This window comes from Typopeltis vanoorti, chromosome 26 (assembly GCF_054136105.1).
Source record: "Typopeltis vanoorti isolate ZY-2024b chromosome 26, IOZ_Tvanoo_1.0, whole genome shotgun sequence".
NCBI lineage: Eukaryota > Metazoa > Arthropoda > Arachnida > Uropygi > Thelyphonidae > Typopeltis > Typopeltis vanoorti.
In genome coordinates, this window is record NC_143574.1 from 28,364,128 (window position 1) to 28,385,764 (window position 21,637).

Below are 21,637 nucleotides of genomic sequence, written 5' to 3' on the forward strand. Positions count from 1 at the left end.
GTCTGTGTAATATATTTCTCAACAAATAGTGCAATTAGAGACAACTGGGATAAAAACACTAATTAATGAATCACATGTCCCCTCATACAGAAACTATGCTGTATAGACTGAAACAAAACCATATGTTGCATGGGCAAACACAGTATCTAACTAAAAACTATTGTTATTAATTAGATGTATGTGAGTTCGATTTCTAAGGCAGCAATAAAATTCAACCGAACATGTTAAAATTCATAAAAGTGTTAAAACTAAGTAATATATATATATAATGAATGTTATGGCAGTTTCACATATGGAATTCGGTCGAAGAGAGTTAGCATTTCAACTCAATTGTCAGCTATGCTTTTATCTTTCGGTTGCGTCATCTTTTGTTAATACCGCACCAATCATATGCATGTTTTAATAAACAGACTGCCTTTGCTGTTTCGCGTTAGGCTTAATTACCGTAAAAGGAGAAAAGTCACAAAAGTGAAAAATGTTCCTGGTCCGGGGGATTCCCTTATTCAGGTAATATTCACTAATTTCATGTTATCAGTCTGTGGTGTGCCAGTATCAGTAAGTGGTGATATTATTTGATCTATTCTACGTTAAAAAATTTAACCCTGAGATGGATAAGTGGCTGAAAAAAAAAATTTTTAAAAAATCCCGCGAACAATCAGAAACAGACTAAAAAAAAAAGGACAGTATTTCATATTTTACAAGAACAGCCCGCATCGTCTTTAGAACCAAACAGTAAGAGGCAAAAAATGTAATATATGCATTTGATTTTTGCAATATTCGCTGTGTATGTTTTGTATTGAATATAAATATAATAAATATTATAATAATATACCTCTATTACGATTTTTTTTTTTGAGGGGGGCCGTGAAATATTTTAATTTTTGCAGAGGGGGCCCTGACATCCAGAAGTTTGGGAAGCACTGATTTAGAGAATGAGCTGAATATGCTGCAACTGTAGGCAAATGATAAAGTTATGTACTTCAGTGTGGTGAGATTTCTAGCAGCATATTATATTGGTTGGATTATGCTTGGAAAAATGGAACGAGCTAACGATCCTGGCTGATTGTGATGTTGAAACGAACACTGATATGTAAGGATAAAGAAGTAATTTTACAGCTTTACAATGCCTTGATACAACCTCACTTGGACTCTGTGCACATAATTGGTCTCCTGGGTATTGAAATGGTATAAAGATAATATTAAGATTATGGAATGTAGATTATTAGGATAGGTGAGAGTATACTGACTACAGACACTGGTAAATAGGAGAAAGAGGATGACATGATAGGGGTCCAGAATTCTGAAAGGATGTTATAGGAGACTACTGGTGGAAAATTTTCATTATATGGAAGGTGGTGAGAGGACAAGAGGAGATCCATGGAAGTTGTGTGCACTTAAAGAGCTAGATTTTTCTCTCATATAGCGAGAGCTGATGTGGGTGGTGTCTGGCTTCCCTTGAAGTGTCTGATAATATTTTTAGACTTTACTGCTCTAAAGTATATATCACATTTTTTTAAAATTACTTAAATCTTTTGTCAACAAGAAAATTTCTGTACAACAAATAATGATAATGAACCTCATCATTCATAACAAAGTACTGAAAAAGCCTCATAGAAGTACTAAAGAAAATTCACTATAGCAAACTCTCCACTAATATAAACCATTCCTTTTTGCTGTATTCTGCTTAACCATTAATGGTATGGGATTTTTGCTAGAATCATGTTATCTACATTAAGGATTTTCTTTTGGAATGCATTAAAAAATCATGGTTCAAATTTGCTTAGCAGTCATTTGGTCAAAGCTGTATAACTGAGAGGAGAGCTCCACATAGCTTTAAAGGAATGCGGAGAACCGACCAGGGCTTCTGACCTAATGTCCAATCCTCACCTTCTCGTGGTGCACCCTGTTGGGTATCTACTTTGATACTGAACGAACGAGGATGGGCAGGCAATTTGGGATTTAGCCGACCAAATTGTATTCTTATTGGTTAAACCAAAATAAAAAATGATGGTACAACATGACAAAATTTCATGCCGGCTGGGGCGTCGCCCGGTTAAACAAGGGCCCCCTTTTTGTTTTCGCCAGGGAACCAGGGCAAACAGCGAAAAGTCAGCTACTGGAACAAATCTGAAAACAAACCCCAACTCAACATCACCAGAGTTAAAGATCGGTACTATCAACGTAAGAAGCCTGAATGGCAAAGAAATGGAGCTAGCTGAGGAATTAGATAAGTACCAGATCGACATAATAGGGGTGACTGAAACAAAAAAGACCAAAACTGGTGAGATCTTTCTGAGCAATAAATACAAAATGTTATATTCAGGCAATGACAATCAAGGAAAAGAAGGAGTAGCCATAGTATTCAACACAAAATACGAGGCTAATCTTCTTGAATGGCAGGCAGTCTCAAGTAGAGTGATGTGGGCAAATATGAGAATGGGGAACTGGACAATGAGACTTATTTGTGCCTATGGTCCCACAGAAGGTTCTACTAAGGTAGAAGTGGAGGAATTTTTTGAGGCTTTAGAAAAAGCAACTGACACAATGAAAAAGGAAAAGTTGGTCCTTATTGGGGATCTAAATAGTAGAGTAGGAAATGATTGTGAGACATACAAAAATATTTTGGGAAAATTGGGAGAAAAGAGCAAAGCTAATAATAATGGCAAATATCTGTTGGATTTCTGCTAAGGACATGGACTGGTTATTACTAACACCATGTTCCAACATAAAAATGTACACAAATTCACATGGAGAGAAGAGGCTAGGAATAAGAAAAGTCTCATTGACTATGTTATTGTTGATAGTGATGTTTTCTCCCTGGTGCAGGACACCAGAGTGTACAGAGGATTTGAAATTGGAAGTGATCACTATTTAGTCTTGAGCAGGATAAAATTGAATTTCAAACTGAAAAGCATAACATGTAAGAAAGTTTTAAAGCGAATAAAAGTTGAGCAGCTCTCAGATGTGAACTGTAGACTAAAATATAGAAATATTATTGAAAAGAAAATGAAAGAGTTTGAGAACAGGAATCAAACCTTGGAGATTCAGTGGCAAACTCTGAAGGAAACATTGATTGATTCTGCCAGAGAGGCATGTGGTGAGGTTGTGAGCAAGGATAAAAAAAATCAGAACTCCCTGGTGGACACAGGAAGTTAAAGAGGCAGTGAAGGAAAAGAAGAAAGCATATCAAAAGTTCCTGGCATATAAGTCAGCTTTTACTCTTACAGAATACAGAGACAAATGTAAGAAAGCTAAACAGTGTGTAAAACTAGCTAATCAAAAGTCATGGGAGGACTTTGGCAAGAATATAGAAAATAAATATCAAGAAGGTGGCAAAATATTCTGGAGGTTGTTGAAGAAGCTTAGGAATGGAGGAAAGAGTGCTGTAAAAGGAATTAGAGATGATAAAGGTGAAATGAAAATGGTAGAAAAAGATATCCTTGAAGTATAGAGTAATTACTTTGAAAAACTGCAAAATGAAACAAGCAGTGATGACAGCACAGTGATAAAAAACACTGACCAGGCATGCAGTCAGGAATACATATCCATACTTGAAGTAGAAAAAGACATCAAAGGCTTGAAATGTGGAAAGGCAGCAGGAGTAGATGATATTCGACCAGAAATGCTGAAGTACGGTGGTGTAAGAGTCTTACAGTGGCTGCACTGCATAGTTCAGAAAGCCTGGACAGAGGGATGAATTCCCGATGACTGGAGTAGAGCTCTCATAATACCCATATATAAAAAGGGAAATAAAACTGAATGTGAGAATTACAGAGGTATTTCCCTACTGAGTGTTCCTGACAAGATCTATGCAAGTATACTTGAGAAACGGTTGAGAAGAATTGTGGAAGAAAAGCTTGGTGAAGAACAAGCTGGATTCAGGCCAAATAGAGGCTGTCAGGATCAGATCTTCACTTTACGACAAATAGTCGAGAAAGCATGGGAATATAACAAAGATCTGTATTTAAGTTTTGTCGATTTGGAAAAGGCATATGACAAGGTGCCAATGGGGCATTATATCAAGCAATACTTAGTCTTTATTTGAGTTGTGAGTCAGCAGTTAGAATTGAAGGAAGTACAGGAAGATGGTTTAATGTTAAATCTGGTGTGAGACAAGGATGTACATTATCCCCTCTGTTATTCATTATCTATATGGATCACATTATAAAGGAATGTGGTATTAAACCTGATATCAAAATTGGAGATGTTAATGTCAGCTCTTTGCTTTATGCGGATGATGTTATACTTCTAAATAAATCTGCTACAAGTCTGCAAGATTCTCTCACTAAATTGAATAACTGTTGTAATAGATATGGTATGAAGGTCAGCAATAAAAAGACAAAGACAATGAAAATAGGCAGAATCATTGAAAATGTCAACTGTGTTGTGAATGGAGAACCTGTGGAACAAGTAAAACATTTCAGCTACTTAGGCACAATTTTTACTGAAGATGGTAAACTAAATATAGAAATAGACAACAGAATCAGCAAAGCTGGTATCGTGGGAAGTCAATTGAATAAATTCATATGGAATAAGAAAGAAATTAGTCGGAACACTAAATTAGCTGTATACAAGACTGTGTTCAAACCAATTTTAACTTATGGATCTGAGAGCTGGGTCAGAAGTAAAACACTTGACCGAAGACTAGAGACCGCAGATATGAGAGTTCTGAGAAAGATTGGAGGCGTGAACAGATGGCATCAATGGCAATATCATATTAAAAATGAGGATATTAGGAAAGAACTTGACATTGTCAGCATCCAGGAATGCGTTAGCAGAGCTAATCTCAGATGGTATGGTCACTTAAATAGAATGGGAGAGGAAAGATTAGCAAAACAAGTGTTCTCTGCCAGGTTGGCAGGAAAACGACCCAGAGGAAGACCAAGATATAGGTGGATTGATACGGTACAAAGTGCCTTAGACGATAGAAATATAAGATCTGATAATGTTGGAGTCTTGACAAGTAACAGACTGATTTGGAGGAAAATTGTAGATAGGAAGTTAGTATGATGTAATTTTTTCATGTAGTACTGTCATATCCTGTACACCCCTTGAGGGTATATGGCAGGAATTTGATGATGATGATGATGATGATGATGATCATTTTCTGAGCCACACTGTTACCCCTGAGGCATTTTTAAAAGTTGAAATTGATGAAATTTGAAAGTGCAAAGTATGTACTTAAATGTAAATTACAGAACCTAGATGTCAAGTTAAAATAAATATTAAACATAAATAAATATAGTACTCCCACAGATACGAGACCCTTCGACACTTCTGCGCATGTCACAAAAAGGAGAATATATATATATATATATATGAAATGACTACCTAAATTTGTATATTAGCAATGGAAGAAAGTTTATGTAAATTATGTGTAGCCAAGTAGTAAAACAAGTTCAAAGTTTGCAAGCCAGACACCAGGATTAGTGAAATAGCCTAAAGCAGTCACGTACGCACGGAGCACGTAGTGCTCGTGGGGTTCTTGGAAGACGCTATGGGAGAAGGCAAGACCCGTGCGCAGAAAAATTCAGTGCCGTGTGGAAATACATGATGCAAAAAGGGTGCCATTAGGGGTAGATATATAAGAACTGGGACCACCCAGCAAAGCTCTCTTGCTCTTGGGTTTGACATAGGTGCCCGTTATTCAAGGGTTGCCACCTGAGTCATTCACAATGATGAGCGGATGAAAGGTTCAACGTAGAGGTGTAAAGAAGGAGAAGTAGTGGCCAGGTAGTGAGCCAAATGAGTGCAGCTTCGTCAGCATGCCAAGAAAGCCTGCATGAGCTGATCGATGTGCAGTAGTACCATGTGGAACAACCTAGGCTGAACTATTTCCATCTACACCAGAGAGGAAAGATCAGTATACCGAGATCCAAGCCAGGCCCAGGAAAATCAACAGTCCGAGCAAAGAGTTAATATACTGAAGACAAGAAATTAGTTGAGAGAAAAGTTTGATGAAATCACAGATCTGGTAAAGTACAAACCTTTAGTTATTTTTGTATAGAAAGAAAAATCGTTGTGCGTTAGAGAACAAGGACACTCATTAATAGAACTCTAGTTAATTTATATGCAGGACTGTAATATATATTCAAATAAATGAATGCTTCAGATCTAGTAATGTGTTTCAGTGTATGTTGTGAATGTTAATTAAGTTTGATGTGTTATAGCATAATCTTAAGCACAGATAATTATACTAATGCCTGAAGGAAATTGTAGATAAATGAATTGAAAGGGCAAACCACTAAAGTTTGATAGTAATGTTTCTTGATAAAGTCTTACTGTATAGATTACAGTTTATTACATGTTAATTTCTCTAATCTCAGAATACGTTAGCTTAATTAAGTGTATATATTTTGCTAAAATGTATAATATGAATTTTCTTAATAAACCCTTGTGCTTTTACCTAATTAGTTGCCTGATTTAATGAATCCAATGCACCACTCATTAAAATTCGGATCTAAGCAGAAGTGAATTGTTTAGTTAAGACCACGACTGCAAACAAGGTTAAATACAGAGGGTATTGATATTTGGAAACTAGGTATATATGTAGAACGATTGATGAAGTGCCTGTCTGAAAGTTCACTCCTTGACTGAGAAGTTTTCCAATCTAAGGGCTCTGGGTGGCACAGCAGAACAAATAAATTTTCCCAGAGGAGGTAACGCCAAATATTTGCAACCAAGGAATTGGCTCTACTCAGAGACAATCTCTTTGTTAATTTAATTTGCACACGTGACAATCTAAGCGGCAGACGTACACATAGATCTATATATAACCAAAAATATAATAAAGAACGAGATAAGAGATCATAACAGTCTGGTCCTCTGAAGTTTTTGTCTCCCACTATTGATTTCAATCATTTTTAACACAGTTATTGAGCTTTCTTTGTAGCCCAATTGTGTGCTTGCCTGTGTTCTGTGATATTGGCTCCGGACTGTTATTTCCACAGATCAGGTTTTTAATCTCAGTCAGAAGTTGGCTGAAGTTTGTGCATAGCACAATCACAGTGGCTGCAGTTTTCATCTGCTTTTCTAACTCAAAATTGGGTCATTGATTTTTTTTTTTGTTTCTTTGAGTTGATGTTTGGAACTCAGAAAACAGATTTGTGTACAGCAGTCATTAGTTTTATCCAGTTGAGACCCAATATGGGATATATTCATGTTGTAAGACCAGTTGGAGTAAAACTGGATTCTGGTCAGAGCTGAGGTCATCCACTGCACTTGATATTGATGTGTGACATTTTAGTATTGCTATGGCATGGACAGAGGAAGTCCTATATACCAAGGTTGAAGTAATGCAGAAGTCATATATTTTCCATATGCATGTAGTATCTAATTATTAAAATACTCTACATTACAGCTAGTTTTTGTGGTTAATAAATAGATGTTGTTTTGCATTAATCTATTTTTTTTCCAAATTTTAGTCATATGGTAGGTGTGTTAGGCAAAAAAAATTATTAACACCATTTGTAATCAATACATTATAGGATGGGAATTTGATTCCAAACTTGATAACACGATTTGAAATTGCATTATAACGAGGTGCTTTTTGAACAGCAATGATAACTGAATAATATGTCCATATACTACATATCAAATGAGAATATAATCAGAAAATCTGAATGTTGAAATAAGTAATAGAGCAGGTCCATATTTCAGATAATTCGTTCACCTTTGCAGGCACACTATCCACAACCACTTGTTAATACATGTCGATTTTTGGACCATTTCTCCTTTGACACGAGCTGCTCCAAATGCCATTGCAAGATGCATTGGTATGGTGCACAGATAAAAGAACACCTTATGAATTAACTGCTGCAGTTCATCCTAAAGGCGTTGAGGGAGATCAGGACTCTGTGCAGAGCAGTCAAATTTTCCTCAAAGAGAGTCTTAGCACACATGCATGTTGAGACACACAAATCTATTCTGTAAAACAGATACATCGAAAGCCATCATAATATCTAGAAGTGTTACATATCTGTCAGTATTCATCCTTTGAGCACTTTTATATTCCAGATAATTGCATCTCTCCCCAATATACTTCATATTTGAGGTGTGCAATTCAGTTGGGCATAGGTGCTTGACTAGGCAAAATAAAAAGTGATTCATAAATCCTCCCATATCAAAAATTTCAATGTTCTAAGAGCCAGTTATGCTGTTTTCCATCAGTATAGCTAATCTGTGCTGCAGAATCCATAAATAATGGATCTAGCTAACATGCAACACCCTTTATGCACAACCCAAGACTATGTAGCTATTTGCAAAATACACTTATCCTAACTTCTGATTATTTCCACAGAGGGCTGAAGATCTTTGATTCCAAGTATGCTTCACATTCTTTGGATCCTTAACGTTAGCTTCTTATGCATTTCTTGGGATAGCACCCTCAGCTGATAGGTGGCTTATCTTTGATTAACATCACAGATAGGTCACTGATGTGGCATCCCTGTTTTCAAAGTATATTGGCTGTTCTGCATATAGTATTGACAGCAAATCTACAGTCAATTTTTAAGATACGTTTACTTTATATAACAGTAAAGGTAGTACTAATACTATAACAGCAGGAATATACAGATCAGTATATTTCATTAAAAAATAGAGGAAGTGTTCCAATATTTATTGCAGTGTAGTGCATTAAGCTCACATCAGGAAAATCTGCAATGATAAATGTCTTTTAAACACATGTGGATTTATTCTGCACTGGGTACAAAACACACAACTCTTGTCTTCCATTACTTAGTGAGATGAAAACTATCTAAGTAAAACAAAGCATGTGGCCAACTCATTGTCAGGATAAAATTCAGACCAAAAAGCTGTTCTGGATAAAATCACTTGGTTTTATGAGTGTCAAGATTTCAACATCTCAATTCCAAATGGAAACACCAACTCAAAACACAATGGATAAATTATTGTGAATTAATTATACTGACACAGTGTAACTGTTGAAATCAAGGTGAATATAATAATACTGCTTTTACAAATAAGGCCCGTTTAAAAAAAAATCATATTTACGGTAAGCTGCGTCGGTTTGGTTTCTTACACACACAGAGGACGCAATACAATGGCAAAATCAGTGGCAGTATATTATCTAGCAACTGTATTGTGTCAGTTTGACCTAGACCTTTGTGGGAGGTGGTTGTGTCTTCCCGTTTAATAATATTATGCCACAATAATTCATAAGTTTTAATTAAAAATAGTTCTTTTCACATTGGTTTTATATTTAAATTGTTCTTTCAACATTCAGTTTTGATAAAAAATGTTTTAATTGATTTGAATTCATATTTTACATAAAAATAGATGTTATCTAATCTAGTTCGTGGCAGTTAATAAGACCCAGTAAATTTGTTGATGGGCCTTATTAAACTGCTATAATTTATGATTTTATTTTTTTGGTGACTGTTCATAATAGTTACTTATTTTATTGCTAAAGGCCCCTGAAAATGTCAGAAGTTGAGAAGAAATGGGGTCTTTGGACTGATGAAAGACTAGAAGCAGCTATGAAAGCTGTGCAAAGAGGACAACGATCACAACGTGCAGCATCAGAACGCTATGGATTACCTAGAAGAGCATTGAGGAACCATTTAAAGACAGAGAAGATGATGAAAAGATTAGGAAGAAATACTGTGCTAACAAAAAAACAAGAGAAGAACTTGGTAGAAAGAAGTAAAGTTTGCTTCAATTGGCGTCCCTTTAACTTCAAAATCTATACGCAGGCAAACTTTTATATTTTGCGAACAAAATGAAATTAGGAATAACTTCAATAAAGAAAGTGGCCTCTCAGGAAAAGATTGGTTGAAGTTATTTTTAAAGAGAAACCCCACAATTTCTAAATGTAAAGCTCAATTTTTGAATCCTGCTTGAGCTGTAAGAACATGTCCTAATCCTCCATCTTGTGATTCGAATAACTCCGATGATGAGATTATATTGGCAAATCTAAAAACAAAGAACTCTTTGAAGTCATCATTTCAGGAGTTATTGCCAACTCCAAATTATGCAGTTGTAAAGGCAACACCACGAAGAAAAACTTTTAAATTATACGGACCAGAGAGTGACCAAAGATCTTTTCAAAGAAAAGGATAGTAAGAAAGAGAAGGCTGCCACTAAAAAACAGGAAGAACCAAAAAAAAAAGGAACAAAGAGTGTCAAAAGAGGGGTAGTATTGCCATGGATGCAGAGAAGAAAAGGTTGCTGATGAGGCAATGCACACGGTGTCTTAAATGGTACCATGAAGAGTGTGTTGGTCTCACCAAAGAAGAATGTGGCATATTTGTATGCCCTTATGACTGTTCTTAAGCTAATAATTATGATTAAAATTAATAATAATTAAAAATAATTGTTATATTATTTTTTAAATATTTAATTTTGTTCAAGGGCTTTATTAAAACTACTATGGTTTAATAAGGCCCACTCGAGGTGTTTTTTAAAGACTTAATTAAAATAAAAATTACTGCAAGAATTGTTCTTATTTGTGTTTTTTTTAAAATAGTGATAATACAAACTTTAATATAAACACTGTCGTTTCAATTAATCTAAACAATTGTCTAACTTATTCAAATTTTAAATAAGGTGGGCAATGTAAATAGTACCTGAGGCAAATAGTACCTTATTTGCCTCAGGTACTATTTCACAAGAATATAGTAATTTAATTACTGCAAATATTTCAACTAAAAACTAACTGGTCACCATCAATGAATGCAGCAGCATAATCACAAGGTGAAGCTGAAACAAAGAATGTTTATCCTCTTTACAGAGCTCAGCCACATACCAGATGCCACCTAGTGGGTGGTTATAATAAATAAGATTATAATTAAGGCCTAAATTTAAAAGAAATTGATTTGAAATAAAATGAAATTTAACATAATGAAATGACACAGTATTGTTTTAAATTTTAAAAAAAATAAGGGGGGGTAACATTATTTCTTGCCATTTATGAAGATGAGACTCTGAAATCTTAGTAATAGAGTTATTCCAATTTAAATTTGAGCAGTGTAGAGGTGCTTTAGCACTCTCTTTAACTAACTGCTCAAACTTAAGCCTGCACCGGTGTAAAAGGCAAGTAACTGACCATAGAATATTGGGGTCAGTGTCCACTCCATGTCGAGCAAGACCAGATTTTTCATGTTTTTTGTTGTTAATATACGAGTGGTGTTCTTGTAGTCATTTTTCAACAGAAAGTCTGGTTTGTCCAAAGTATGAGTGGAGGTACTCACAATGAACTTGGTAAGCCCCCTCTCTGGGGGAGAGAGAGGGGGGTATCTTTTGTGCATGGCAACCAATCCACTAGGCTAATCAGGCAGGCATGTAATTGTCATAGAAGAGCCAAATCAAATCCATGCAGACCAGTTCAGATAAAAATTTCACCCACCCCCTTCTCCCCATGTATAAAATTTGAAACAAAGTATTACTTACAAAATAAAGATTTATTGTTACATAGACCATATATTTATAACGTACTTAAGCTCTTACAAATTGCCTACCGGTTTCGCTAGTAACTGACCAGCTTGCTCAAGGCTTGCATAGTACAAAAAAGGTTTAAAAATACAAAGAACCGTTAGTACCTGTTAGGCAGCTAGGATGACACGTTCGCGTGACATAACTACTCAGCATCATGAACACGCGTTACATGCAAACGCGTAATATGATTATTTGCGTACTGTAGCTCTATTGAACTGAGGGAGTTAATGCAAGCCTTGAGAAAGCTAGTCAGTTACTAGCGAAACTGGTAGACAATTTGTAAGAGCTTAAGTACGTTATAAATATATGGTCTATGTAACAATAAATCTTTATTTTGTAATACTTTATGACCAAAACATGTACAATTTAAAGTATTACTTATATATCCCTTTTCCATATACAGCAGGAATTGTGCATACATGTTCATGTCTCTAAAACCTAACCAAGACATTTTGCATCTCAATATTTTCTTATCATACGTATACTAAACACATTAAACAATATCATCATCATCATCAAATTCCTGCCATGTACCCTCAAGGGGTAAACAGGATGTGATAGTACTACATGGAAAAAATTACACCATTACTAACTTCCTGTCTACAATTTTCCTCCAAATCAGTCTGTTACTTGTCAAGACATCAACATTATCAGATCTTATATTTCTATCGTCTAAGGCACTTTGTACCGTATCAATCCACTTATATCTTGGTCTTCCTCTGGGTCGTTTACCTGCCAACCTGGCAGAGAACACTTGTTTTGCTAATCTTTCCTCGCCCATTCTGTTTAAGTGACCATACCACCTGAGATTAGCTCTGCTAACACATTCCTGGATGCTGACAATGTCAAGTTCTTTCCTAATATCCTTGTTTTTAATATGATATTGCCATTGATGCCATTTGTTCATGCCTATAATCTTTCTCAGGACTCTCATATCTGTGGTCTCTAGTCTTTGGTCAAGTGTTTTACTTCTGACCCAGCTCTCAGATCCATAAGTTAAAACTGGTTAGAACACTGTCTTGTATACAGCTAATTTAGTGTTCCGACTAATTTCTCTCTTATTCCATATGAATTTATTCAGTTGACTTCCCACCATACAGCTTTGCTGATTCTGTTGTCTATTTCTATATTGAATTTACCATCTTCAGTAAAAATCATGCCTAAGTAGCTGAAATGTTTTACTTGCTCCACAGGTTCTCCATTCACAACACAGTTGACATTTTCAATAATTCTGCCTATTTTCATTGTTTTTGCCTTTCTGACCTTCATACTAAACCTATTACAACAGTTATTCAGTTTAGTTAGAGAATCTTGCAGACTTGTAGCGGATTTATTTAGAAGTATAACATCATCCGCATAAAGCAAAGAGCTGACATTAATATCTCCAATTTTGATATCAGGTTTAATACCACTTTCCTTCATAATGTGATCCATATAGATAATGAATAACAGAGGGGATAATGTACATCCTTGTCTCACACCAGATTTAACATTAAACCATCTTCCTGTACTTCCTTTAATTCTAACTGCTGACTTACAACTCAAATAAAGACTAAGTAGTGCTTGATATAATGCCCCATTGACACCATATAACTGCAGCGTATTGAATAGCTTCTCTCTTAAACAATATATATTTCATATTCATACAATGAAAGTAATATTGGTTTTGCAAAATTTGTAATTTGTATGAATGATGATTTCACGTAAAAAGTGGGTACACAAATTTTTGAATCACGTGCAGAGGGGTCACTCCTGCAAGCCATAAACGAGGAGACAAGGAATGCTGAATTGTGGTGGTTGCCTGCTTCACGACAGTGCTCCAGTCCACACGGCTATTGTTGTGAAGCCTGCAGTGAAGGACTTTGGCTTCCAGGATATTGAACACCTACCCTACAGCCCAGATCTAGCACATAGTGACTACTAGCTCTTCTAGAAACCGAAGAAAGACCCTTGAAGAAGAAGAAACTTTACAGATGAGAATAAGGTGAAAGATGCAGTTGTAGGCCATTTTGCATACAAAAGTACAAATTATTTTTTCAAGGGCATAGAAATTTTTAATTCAAAGATGTGAAAAGTGTGTTGAAGTAAAGGGAGATTATGTTGAAAAGTGACAGTTGTTTCCTTTCTATCACCTCTAAAAGTTAGTAAGGCTGGAAACTTATGGAACCACTCTTGTATGTCAGTTGAGTGGTCTGGAAATGATGTGGTCATTATAGCCATTCTGAAGGAAATTTTTTTTTAATGTTGAAGTTCATTGGCTAGTTCATCCTTGTCAGTGATGAGTAGCCAGGCTCTTTCTCCTAGTGTGGAAATAATACCCAATTTTTGAGGTCTATAATGATGGGAAGAGGCATATAGATATGTCAGTATGTGTAGGCTTTTGAAATATAGACTTTTAATTTATCCAATTCGTTAGTTAGAAGGTCCAGAAATGGAAGCGAACCATTAGATTCTAATTCATAGGTGAATTTTACGTTAAAGGTGTTGACGACTCAGGTACTTATGAAAATGCAGAAGTGAAGTTAGTCCATGGTTCCAGGCTAAGAATACATCAACATACAATGGAAGTTACATTTAGAGAATGGAAGTCACATTTTGTCAGAGATTAATGTCAAATTTATTTTGAAGTATAATATGGTGTAATTTTTTGTTCTCAAAAATGCCAAGATGATGCTTAGTGTTAGTAATGTGTGTTCATGAAATAGCACTATTTTTGTTTTATTATAGATTCTAGATGCTCTAAGTATGTGAAACTTTTCTTTAAATTCAATAAATATGGGGATAATATGAGACATTTTACACTGGGGTAAAAACGTTAACCTGTTGAAACCTTTGACAAATTCTATAAGAACGTGTCTAATTCTCTAATGTATCTATATATAGACTCACCATGTAGGCACACTAGAGAAGTATGCAGACTTTGCAGGTTCATGAGTGACTAAGAGTTTATAAGGTAGAATGCCAGAATAAAATGATAACATTTATTTTAATTGACAACACAATGCTTCATCCTAATTGCATTGGATTTCTTCAGGTGTGAACATACAAACTAGTAGACAAAACAGTAATGCGCATGCATGAGTGCGCACATGCACACAAACATACGCACACAGTCGACCAGTGGCGATTAAATTTTGTCACCTGTGAGTGGCTGTAGTTTGGACAAATGGATACTTTCTAAATAAAATATTTTTAACTTGAAGAAAACATAAATGTAATACCGTAGTGTAGTCACTTTGTGGAACTCCTGTTGGCTTATTGGGATATAGCGACATATCAATTTTAAAATGGGGGTGGGGGGAGAAAGAGAAGAACTTGAGTAAGGTTCTGCATAATTTGTCAAGCCGTGTGTGTGTGTGTAAATTTTTAACATTTTCTGTAGCTCTAAAATAAATACCAATTAGCCTATTCTGGATGCAATACCACCTACAATACATGATCATGATAACCATGCTTAATGCAGTTAAGTTAGTAATAAAGTATTTAGTGAGATATATCCAAATTTTCACTCACTTATGTGTAATTAATTTCGTCTCTTTCAAGAGTTCTCTAAAATCTGCCTTTGCTGCAACCATTTTATCTTTTAAATATTCTTTGAATTCCCTTTCGCATTTCCTATCACTGGAAGAAAACTTTGCATAACGAGAATCATCCCGAATAATTTTTTTAATCTGGAAAAAAATAGAAACAATAAAGTAAGTGAAATTGCATACCAAACAATTCAAAATTATATGAAGCTTAGATGACATTCTAAAATTGCTAACTACATTCAATGAAAATGTATATTAAAGGACAAACATATAAATGGATCAAGATATAAACAAACAGCAACCTGCAATGGATTTATCATCACAGGTTTAAAATTATTAAAGTAATAATGCTAATTACTATTCTTAAATTAATTATTTTAACAGTGTTACTGTTCAAACATATATGTACTTTTTAAAAATAGATTTAAAAATGACTAAATTATGCAGTTTTACAATTTGCTTCATCTATATTTATATGTTCAGCTTTCTGAAATTGCACTGTTATATTTTCTTCTGTTATTCACTGTGTTCTCTCCAACTTCACAAAAGTACAACACTGAAATAAATACACGGGTACTATGATGTGGAAAAATTAAGTAATTAAACATTCAACCAAATTTTTCTTAATGGTAACAGAATAGTTATATTATTATTAAAAGGGACCCTCCAAGGTGTCAGGAACATAATGCAGGAGGGCACACACTACTCAACACCAGCTATCATACCTGTTCTTGAACTCATTCACACTACTTGCACACACACAACATGCAATGGCACCATTTCAATAATGCACCACTATGAGAGAAAAATCTAGCTCTCACCTCCCCCCCTCGCTGATGATATTCATTATCAACTTCCAAGGATGTTCTCTTGTCCTTTTCCCACCCTCCATAAAAAGAAAAGTTCGTTTTTTTGATATCCTTTCAGAAGTTTATAAGTCTCAATCATATCACCTCTCTTTCTCTGCAAGCTAGTGCCTGCAGTCTACAAATTCTCAATCTGTCTTCATAATCATTATTCCATAATCTTGATATAATTTTTAACACTCTGCTTTGAACTCTCGCCACTGTATTGGAATCACTATGTAAACCAGGAGATCAAGACATGCACACAATAGTTAAGGTTAGGTCTCTTATCAAGGCCTTGCCTTTTAAAGAGACAAAATAATTTCTTTATCTGTCAAGGTCTCTTTCGACACTGCAATTATATTCAATTGTATTTCCAATCTTTGCTATATGACCCATGAACTTCCACTTCCTGTCTATTAAAACTCCAAGATCCCTAGCCTGATTAGTTTTTTTTTTTTTTTAGAAGAATCCCACCAATATAATTGGACACTGGATATCTTATCACACCAAAGTGCATGACTTTACATTTACTAACATCAAACTGACATCCATTTTCACATGCCCACAATTCCAGCCTGTTCAAATCATTCTGCAAGTACTGCATATCAGCTGCACTCCTAATTACCCTGCCTATTCTGAATGTGAATGGCATTCAGAAGAATCAAATAGCCACCACCTATCAGATTCTTCTGAATGCCATTCACATATAGCTTGAATAACAGTGGACCAAGGACTGCTCCTTGTGGCACACCATCAATTATCATCTTAAATCTTGCAGATGCACATCCCCATATACCACGTTTTGATATCTGTCAGTCAGTCATCCTCTTATCCACATGGATATTTTATAATCCAATCCTATAATCTCCAATATATACAGCAGTCTTCCATGCTGTATTCTGTCAAAAGCTTTAACAAAATCCAAAAAGCATCATGGTGTATCCATTCCCCTTGTCTAACTTAGTGGTAACATTATAGAATGTGAGCAAATTGCTAAAACACGACCTTCACTTAGTAAACACACATGCCGTTCATTGCAAAGTAGAGATTCTCTATCAATTCATTTCCTGAATGAAGCCCTAACCAACTTTCCAAAATCTTCACACCACTCCAGAGATATTGATAGGTCAATAGTTGGATACATCTAGGTCTCTGCATTACCCTTATACTCCTGTGGAATCTTCCCTGTTCTGAGACTCAAATTATATACCATGGTAAAAGGAATAGACAGTTCAGCAGTACACTTTTTTTAGCATCTGTACTGATATCCATCAGTCCCTATTGCTAAATTCCTATTACGTTTCTGCAACAGCTCTACTACTCCCTCCTCAAACACCTGATAAAGTTTCTTCATCCAATAAAGAGGTAGCAGCAAGTGCAATTTGGCATACATCAAATTGTTAGCTTTTAACAGAATAGGCACTCATTAGTTGAACAATTCCTTCTGTATCTGTCATCCACATACCATCTACATTAAGTAATAGTTATATACTTCATATTCATTCTTTTTACTTGCAGCATAATGATTTCTTTTGGGTTGTCTTTGGGTTGAGTTTTTTGTCCTGCTCCTTATAATTTTCATAACTGACATCATCCTTATGTGCATGATATTCCTTCCACAGAATTTTAAGAATTAAAAAAAAAAAAAAAAACTTAAATGATTCAATATCAGAACATGTTCCTGGAGCTCAAAAAATAATTAAAGTAGGAAAGAAATGGATATGTAATCTTATTAACAAGTGACTCGCAAGAATAAGATGATGAGAGTTGTTTGCTAATAAGATTACATATCCATTTCATTCCTACTTTAATTATTTTTCGAGCTCCAGGAACATGTTCTGATATTGAATCATTTAAGTTTTTTTTTTTTTTTTTAATTCTTCCCATACACTGTCGATATCCTTCAGTTTGTGGTTTTCCTGATTTGTAGCTCAGCATGCTTTTCTGAATGGAGCATTCATAAACTTAGCACTTCCCAAGTGTGTAACCCAAAATTGCAAGAACACTGTCACTAACTGGAGGCAAAATAGTTATATCATTAACTGAAATTTCCTCGACACTATAACACTGGCCAACAAAAAAAAAAAAATTCTTTTCTGCTGATTATGATCTGACACTTGTTTTTTACTAATTTGGGTGCACTGATTTCAAATATCAAACCTGTTTTTCTCTATCACGTCAGGTTTTTCCTGTATGGCATTTTCTTTTTGCTAATTTGTAAGTTTTTGATAGTTTTTAGGAGGCAGGTACTATTTAGAGGATCAAAAAAAATCGATTTTTTTAATATTATTTTCTAAAAGTATGTACTTTTAAAAATCTGTTCCTAACTTTTTATCACGACATTCAAAAAATTCCCGAAGATATAGCCTATTATTCAAAGCGGTGCGCAGATCAGAATTTGAGTGCTCGCCGCTCTCTCGCTTGTTAGTAAATGAATAAATGCGTAAGAACCTGCAACGGCACATACTGGCAATTTGAATGCGAGATAGGCCGATAACTGACCTAATACATTTAGGTGATGAAAAGTAGGCGATAACAACTGCCTAAAACAAATGAATGCTATATGCATCATAGCAGACAAAGAATGATCGAAATCAGTCAATCGTTAATTGATTGTGTAAGTATGATGAGCGCTTATGTTTCAATAAAGTCTCTGTTTTTTTTTTTCTTGTCAATTGCATGTTAGTCGGCAGTGAAGAAAATACATCATGTCTATCTACTCGAAATTGTGTCAATAGTGTAGATTTTTTTTTTTTTTTTTTTTTTTTTTAGGTGGATGTGCAGTGTGACCAGAAAGGATCATCTGAGAAATGAATATGTCAGGGGAACAGTGAAAGTTACGAACTTAGGAGCGAAAATACAGGAGGCAAGGTTGAGATGGTTTGGTCATGTGATGAGGAGGGAGGATGAATATGTGGGAAGAAGGGTCATGCAGATGGATGTGCAAGGAAGGCGGAAGCGTGGGCGGCCAAAGAAGAGATGGAGGGAGCTGGTAGAAGAGGACTTGAAGATGAAGAACTTGGATGTGGTGACAGCCCAAGACAGGAAGGTGTGGAGGAGACTCATAATAAACAGTGACCCCACTTAAGTGGGAGAAGCTGCAGAAGAAGAAGAAGAAGTGTAGATTCGTTTACTAACAAGCGAGAGCGGTGAGCGCTCCGATTCTGATCTGCGCACCGCTTTGAATAATAGGCTATATCATCGAGAATTTTTCGAATTTCTTGATAAAAAGTTAGGAACAGATTTTTAAAAGTACATACTTTCAGAAAATAATATTAAAAAATCGATTTTTTTTGATCCTCTAAATAGTACTGCCTCCTTAAAAATATCAAAAACTTACAAATTAGCAAAAAGAAAATGCCATAGAGGAAAAACCTGATGTGATAGAGAAAAATGGGTTTGATATTTGAAATCAGCACACCCAAATTAGTAAAAAACAAGTCTCATATAAAAGTCAGCAAAAATTGTGTTGGACTGTGTAATCAGATCTAAGACTATTCGATGTAGAGTTCCTTCTGTCACATGCTGCCTTGCAATAGTTTAATAATGTTTCATTCTTCTCATAAGATTTCACTGCTACTCAATGAATGTTTCCTCATGTGGAGGATTTACAGTGGCATATATAGTGGAAATCTGGTTCAAGGATATTCAATGAAGATGTGTGTAATTTGAAGCTCGTGTAAAATGCGCAATTTTTTTTTTTGATTTATTGAGTATTTTTTAGATTACTTAGTTTATTTTTACTATATTATTGTGCCTTTTACTGTTTTTATTGTGTTCAGTACCTCTGCTAATATCTTTTAAAAAATAGTGCCAAAAACCCAAAAGAACGAGCACAGCGTCGAAAGCAAAGGATAATGATATGGTGGAACTCAGTAAAGAGAAAGTTCATATTAATGGCATAAAAGAAGAAAAAAAAATTATATATGAAATTTCAAGATTAACAGGAATAATTTGAAAATTGATCAGGAAGTTGGAGAAAGCAGAAAAATCGTTACAAGAACTAAGACAGGAAAAGAGAACTGAGGTGAAAAAAAATAAAGGAAGGAAAGCAGTGGTGAGTCAATTAAAATCTAAACAAAAAGAAGGCATATGGTATGGTGATGTGATAATTACATTTGTGATTGATGCAAAGTTAAGCACAAATAAGAGTTTCATCGAGCTTCATGGGGGCAAAAATAAAGGATGCAACATTAGTGCTAGTTGGAACTAATGATTAACACCCAACTCACCACATGAATCAAATATATATGCTTCGTATCCATTTAATTTTTTCTATAATATTCAAAGATTATAATGACTTTAATGGGCACTTTGCATCAAGGTAATTATGGATGTATATACACATCCAAGCTGGTATGGTGGTTAAGTATTGACAAATGCAGTATGAGAGAGGATATGAAAGGCTTGATGCAAGAAACTAAAAATTACTGAAATGTAAAAGTAATGAGTTAAGTAGGGCAATGATATCCAATGATTCAATGCAGTGGCTATGCAGAAAAAATGGGTGTGAGTTTGTGGATGTGTAGAGTAAGTTTGATGGTAGAGAAGATTTGCACAAGATGGATGGCCTGTGCTTGAAGGGATTTAGCATCAGCTGGTTAGAGAAATTATTTATTGGAATGAGATCTAATGCATAGAGTCAAGGGAAATGATCATCCTGGGAGGAATACTATGGATGTATAGATGTAATAGTAATAGGAATGTCAATGAGCACAGCTATGAATCCATTGAATGGATGGACTTTGGGTTTAAGCATTTTTGAGGAGGAGGAGGGGGGGGGGAGTTGCCCAAAACACACTGTAATTTTAAGTATAAGAAAAAGCAAGGAGGTAACTTGTTAAGTCTATACCCATATGCTGGGAGCATTAGAAACAAAGTAGTTGGCATTAGCAAAAATTGGCTCTCAGAGTCAGACGTAACTGGAATCAGGTACAAAGGAAATAGTATGTTTAGGATGATAGAAGGGATAGGAGAGTAGTACTAATGATATCAGATGACTTGAGTCCGGTCAGGATAGAAACACGTGAAAGCAATAATAATTTCCTGTGTGGCACCAAGTTTCGGGCTATCTGGTATGAAATGGAGGCTAACAGGATGAAGGAATGCAGTGCCAAATTACCCAGATGAGTACTAAACTAGTAATTATTATGTGAGTTAAATTATCCAAATATAGATTGGATAATAGAGAAAACTCATGATAAGAATGAAGGAGAATTTATTGAGCTATTGCAAGACAACTATCTCAAGCGGTATGTGAAAGAAGCAACACAAGGAAGTTCTAGAACTGTTGCATAACCTGGACAAGAATTTGGAAATTGGGAAAGATTGGATAACAGCAAGAGTGCTAAAGGAATTTTCATCTGAACTGGATATGCCTTAGACATGTTTGTATAATGAGTCTTAGCTCAGAAAAGATCCCATAGGAATGGAAAGAATGTATGATATTACCATTGCACAAGGTGATGCAAACTAGTGTGTCTAACTATTAACCTACTAGTATTCCCAGAGTAATTGTAAAGATTTTAGAGAAGTTGGTAAGAACTCAGATGCAGAAAAGGGTGGACAAACAAAATATACTTTGCAAGGAACAGCAGGGTTTACTGAAGAGAAAGGATACACTGTAATACTTTAGGGCTTTGCTAAGGCATTTGATAAGATACCACATGAAAGGCTGTTGCATAAGCTAGAAAATATGGGATTGGAATATAAATTATTGGCTTAGATAAGTGGGTTATGAATCTGTCAGATTTAAGTGACCAGTGGTATATCCCAGGGGCACACCAGTAGTCACTGAGCAATACA

General features: G+C 35.2%; 1 protein-coding gene across 4 annotated transcripts in view; it reads right to left on the reverse strand.

The window, feature by feature from the left end:
* LOC150092440 (transcription elongation regulator 1-like) overlaps positions 1 to 21,637 on the reverse strand; it is a 291,251-nt gene that overhangs the window by 16,417 nt on the left and 253,197 nt on the right. For all 4 annotated transcript variants that reach the window (XM_090415019.1, XM_090415020.1, XM_090415021.1 and 1 more), the window contains one exon: positions 14,968 to 15,125. In XM_090415019.1, coding sequence (XP_090271145.1) covers positions 14,968 to 15,125 — 158 coding nt within the window. The remainder of the gene's footprint in view (positions 1 to 14,967; positions 15,126 to 21,637) is intronic.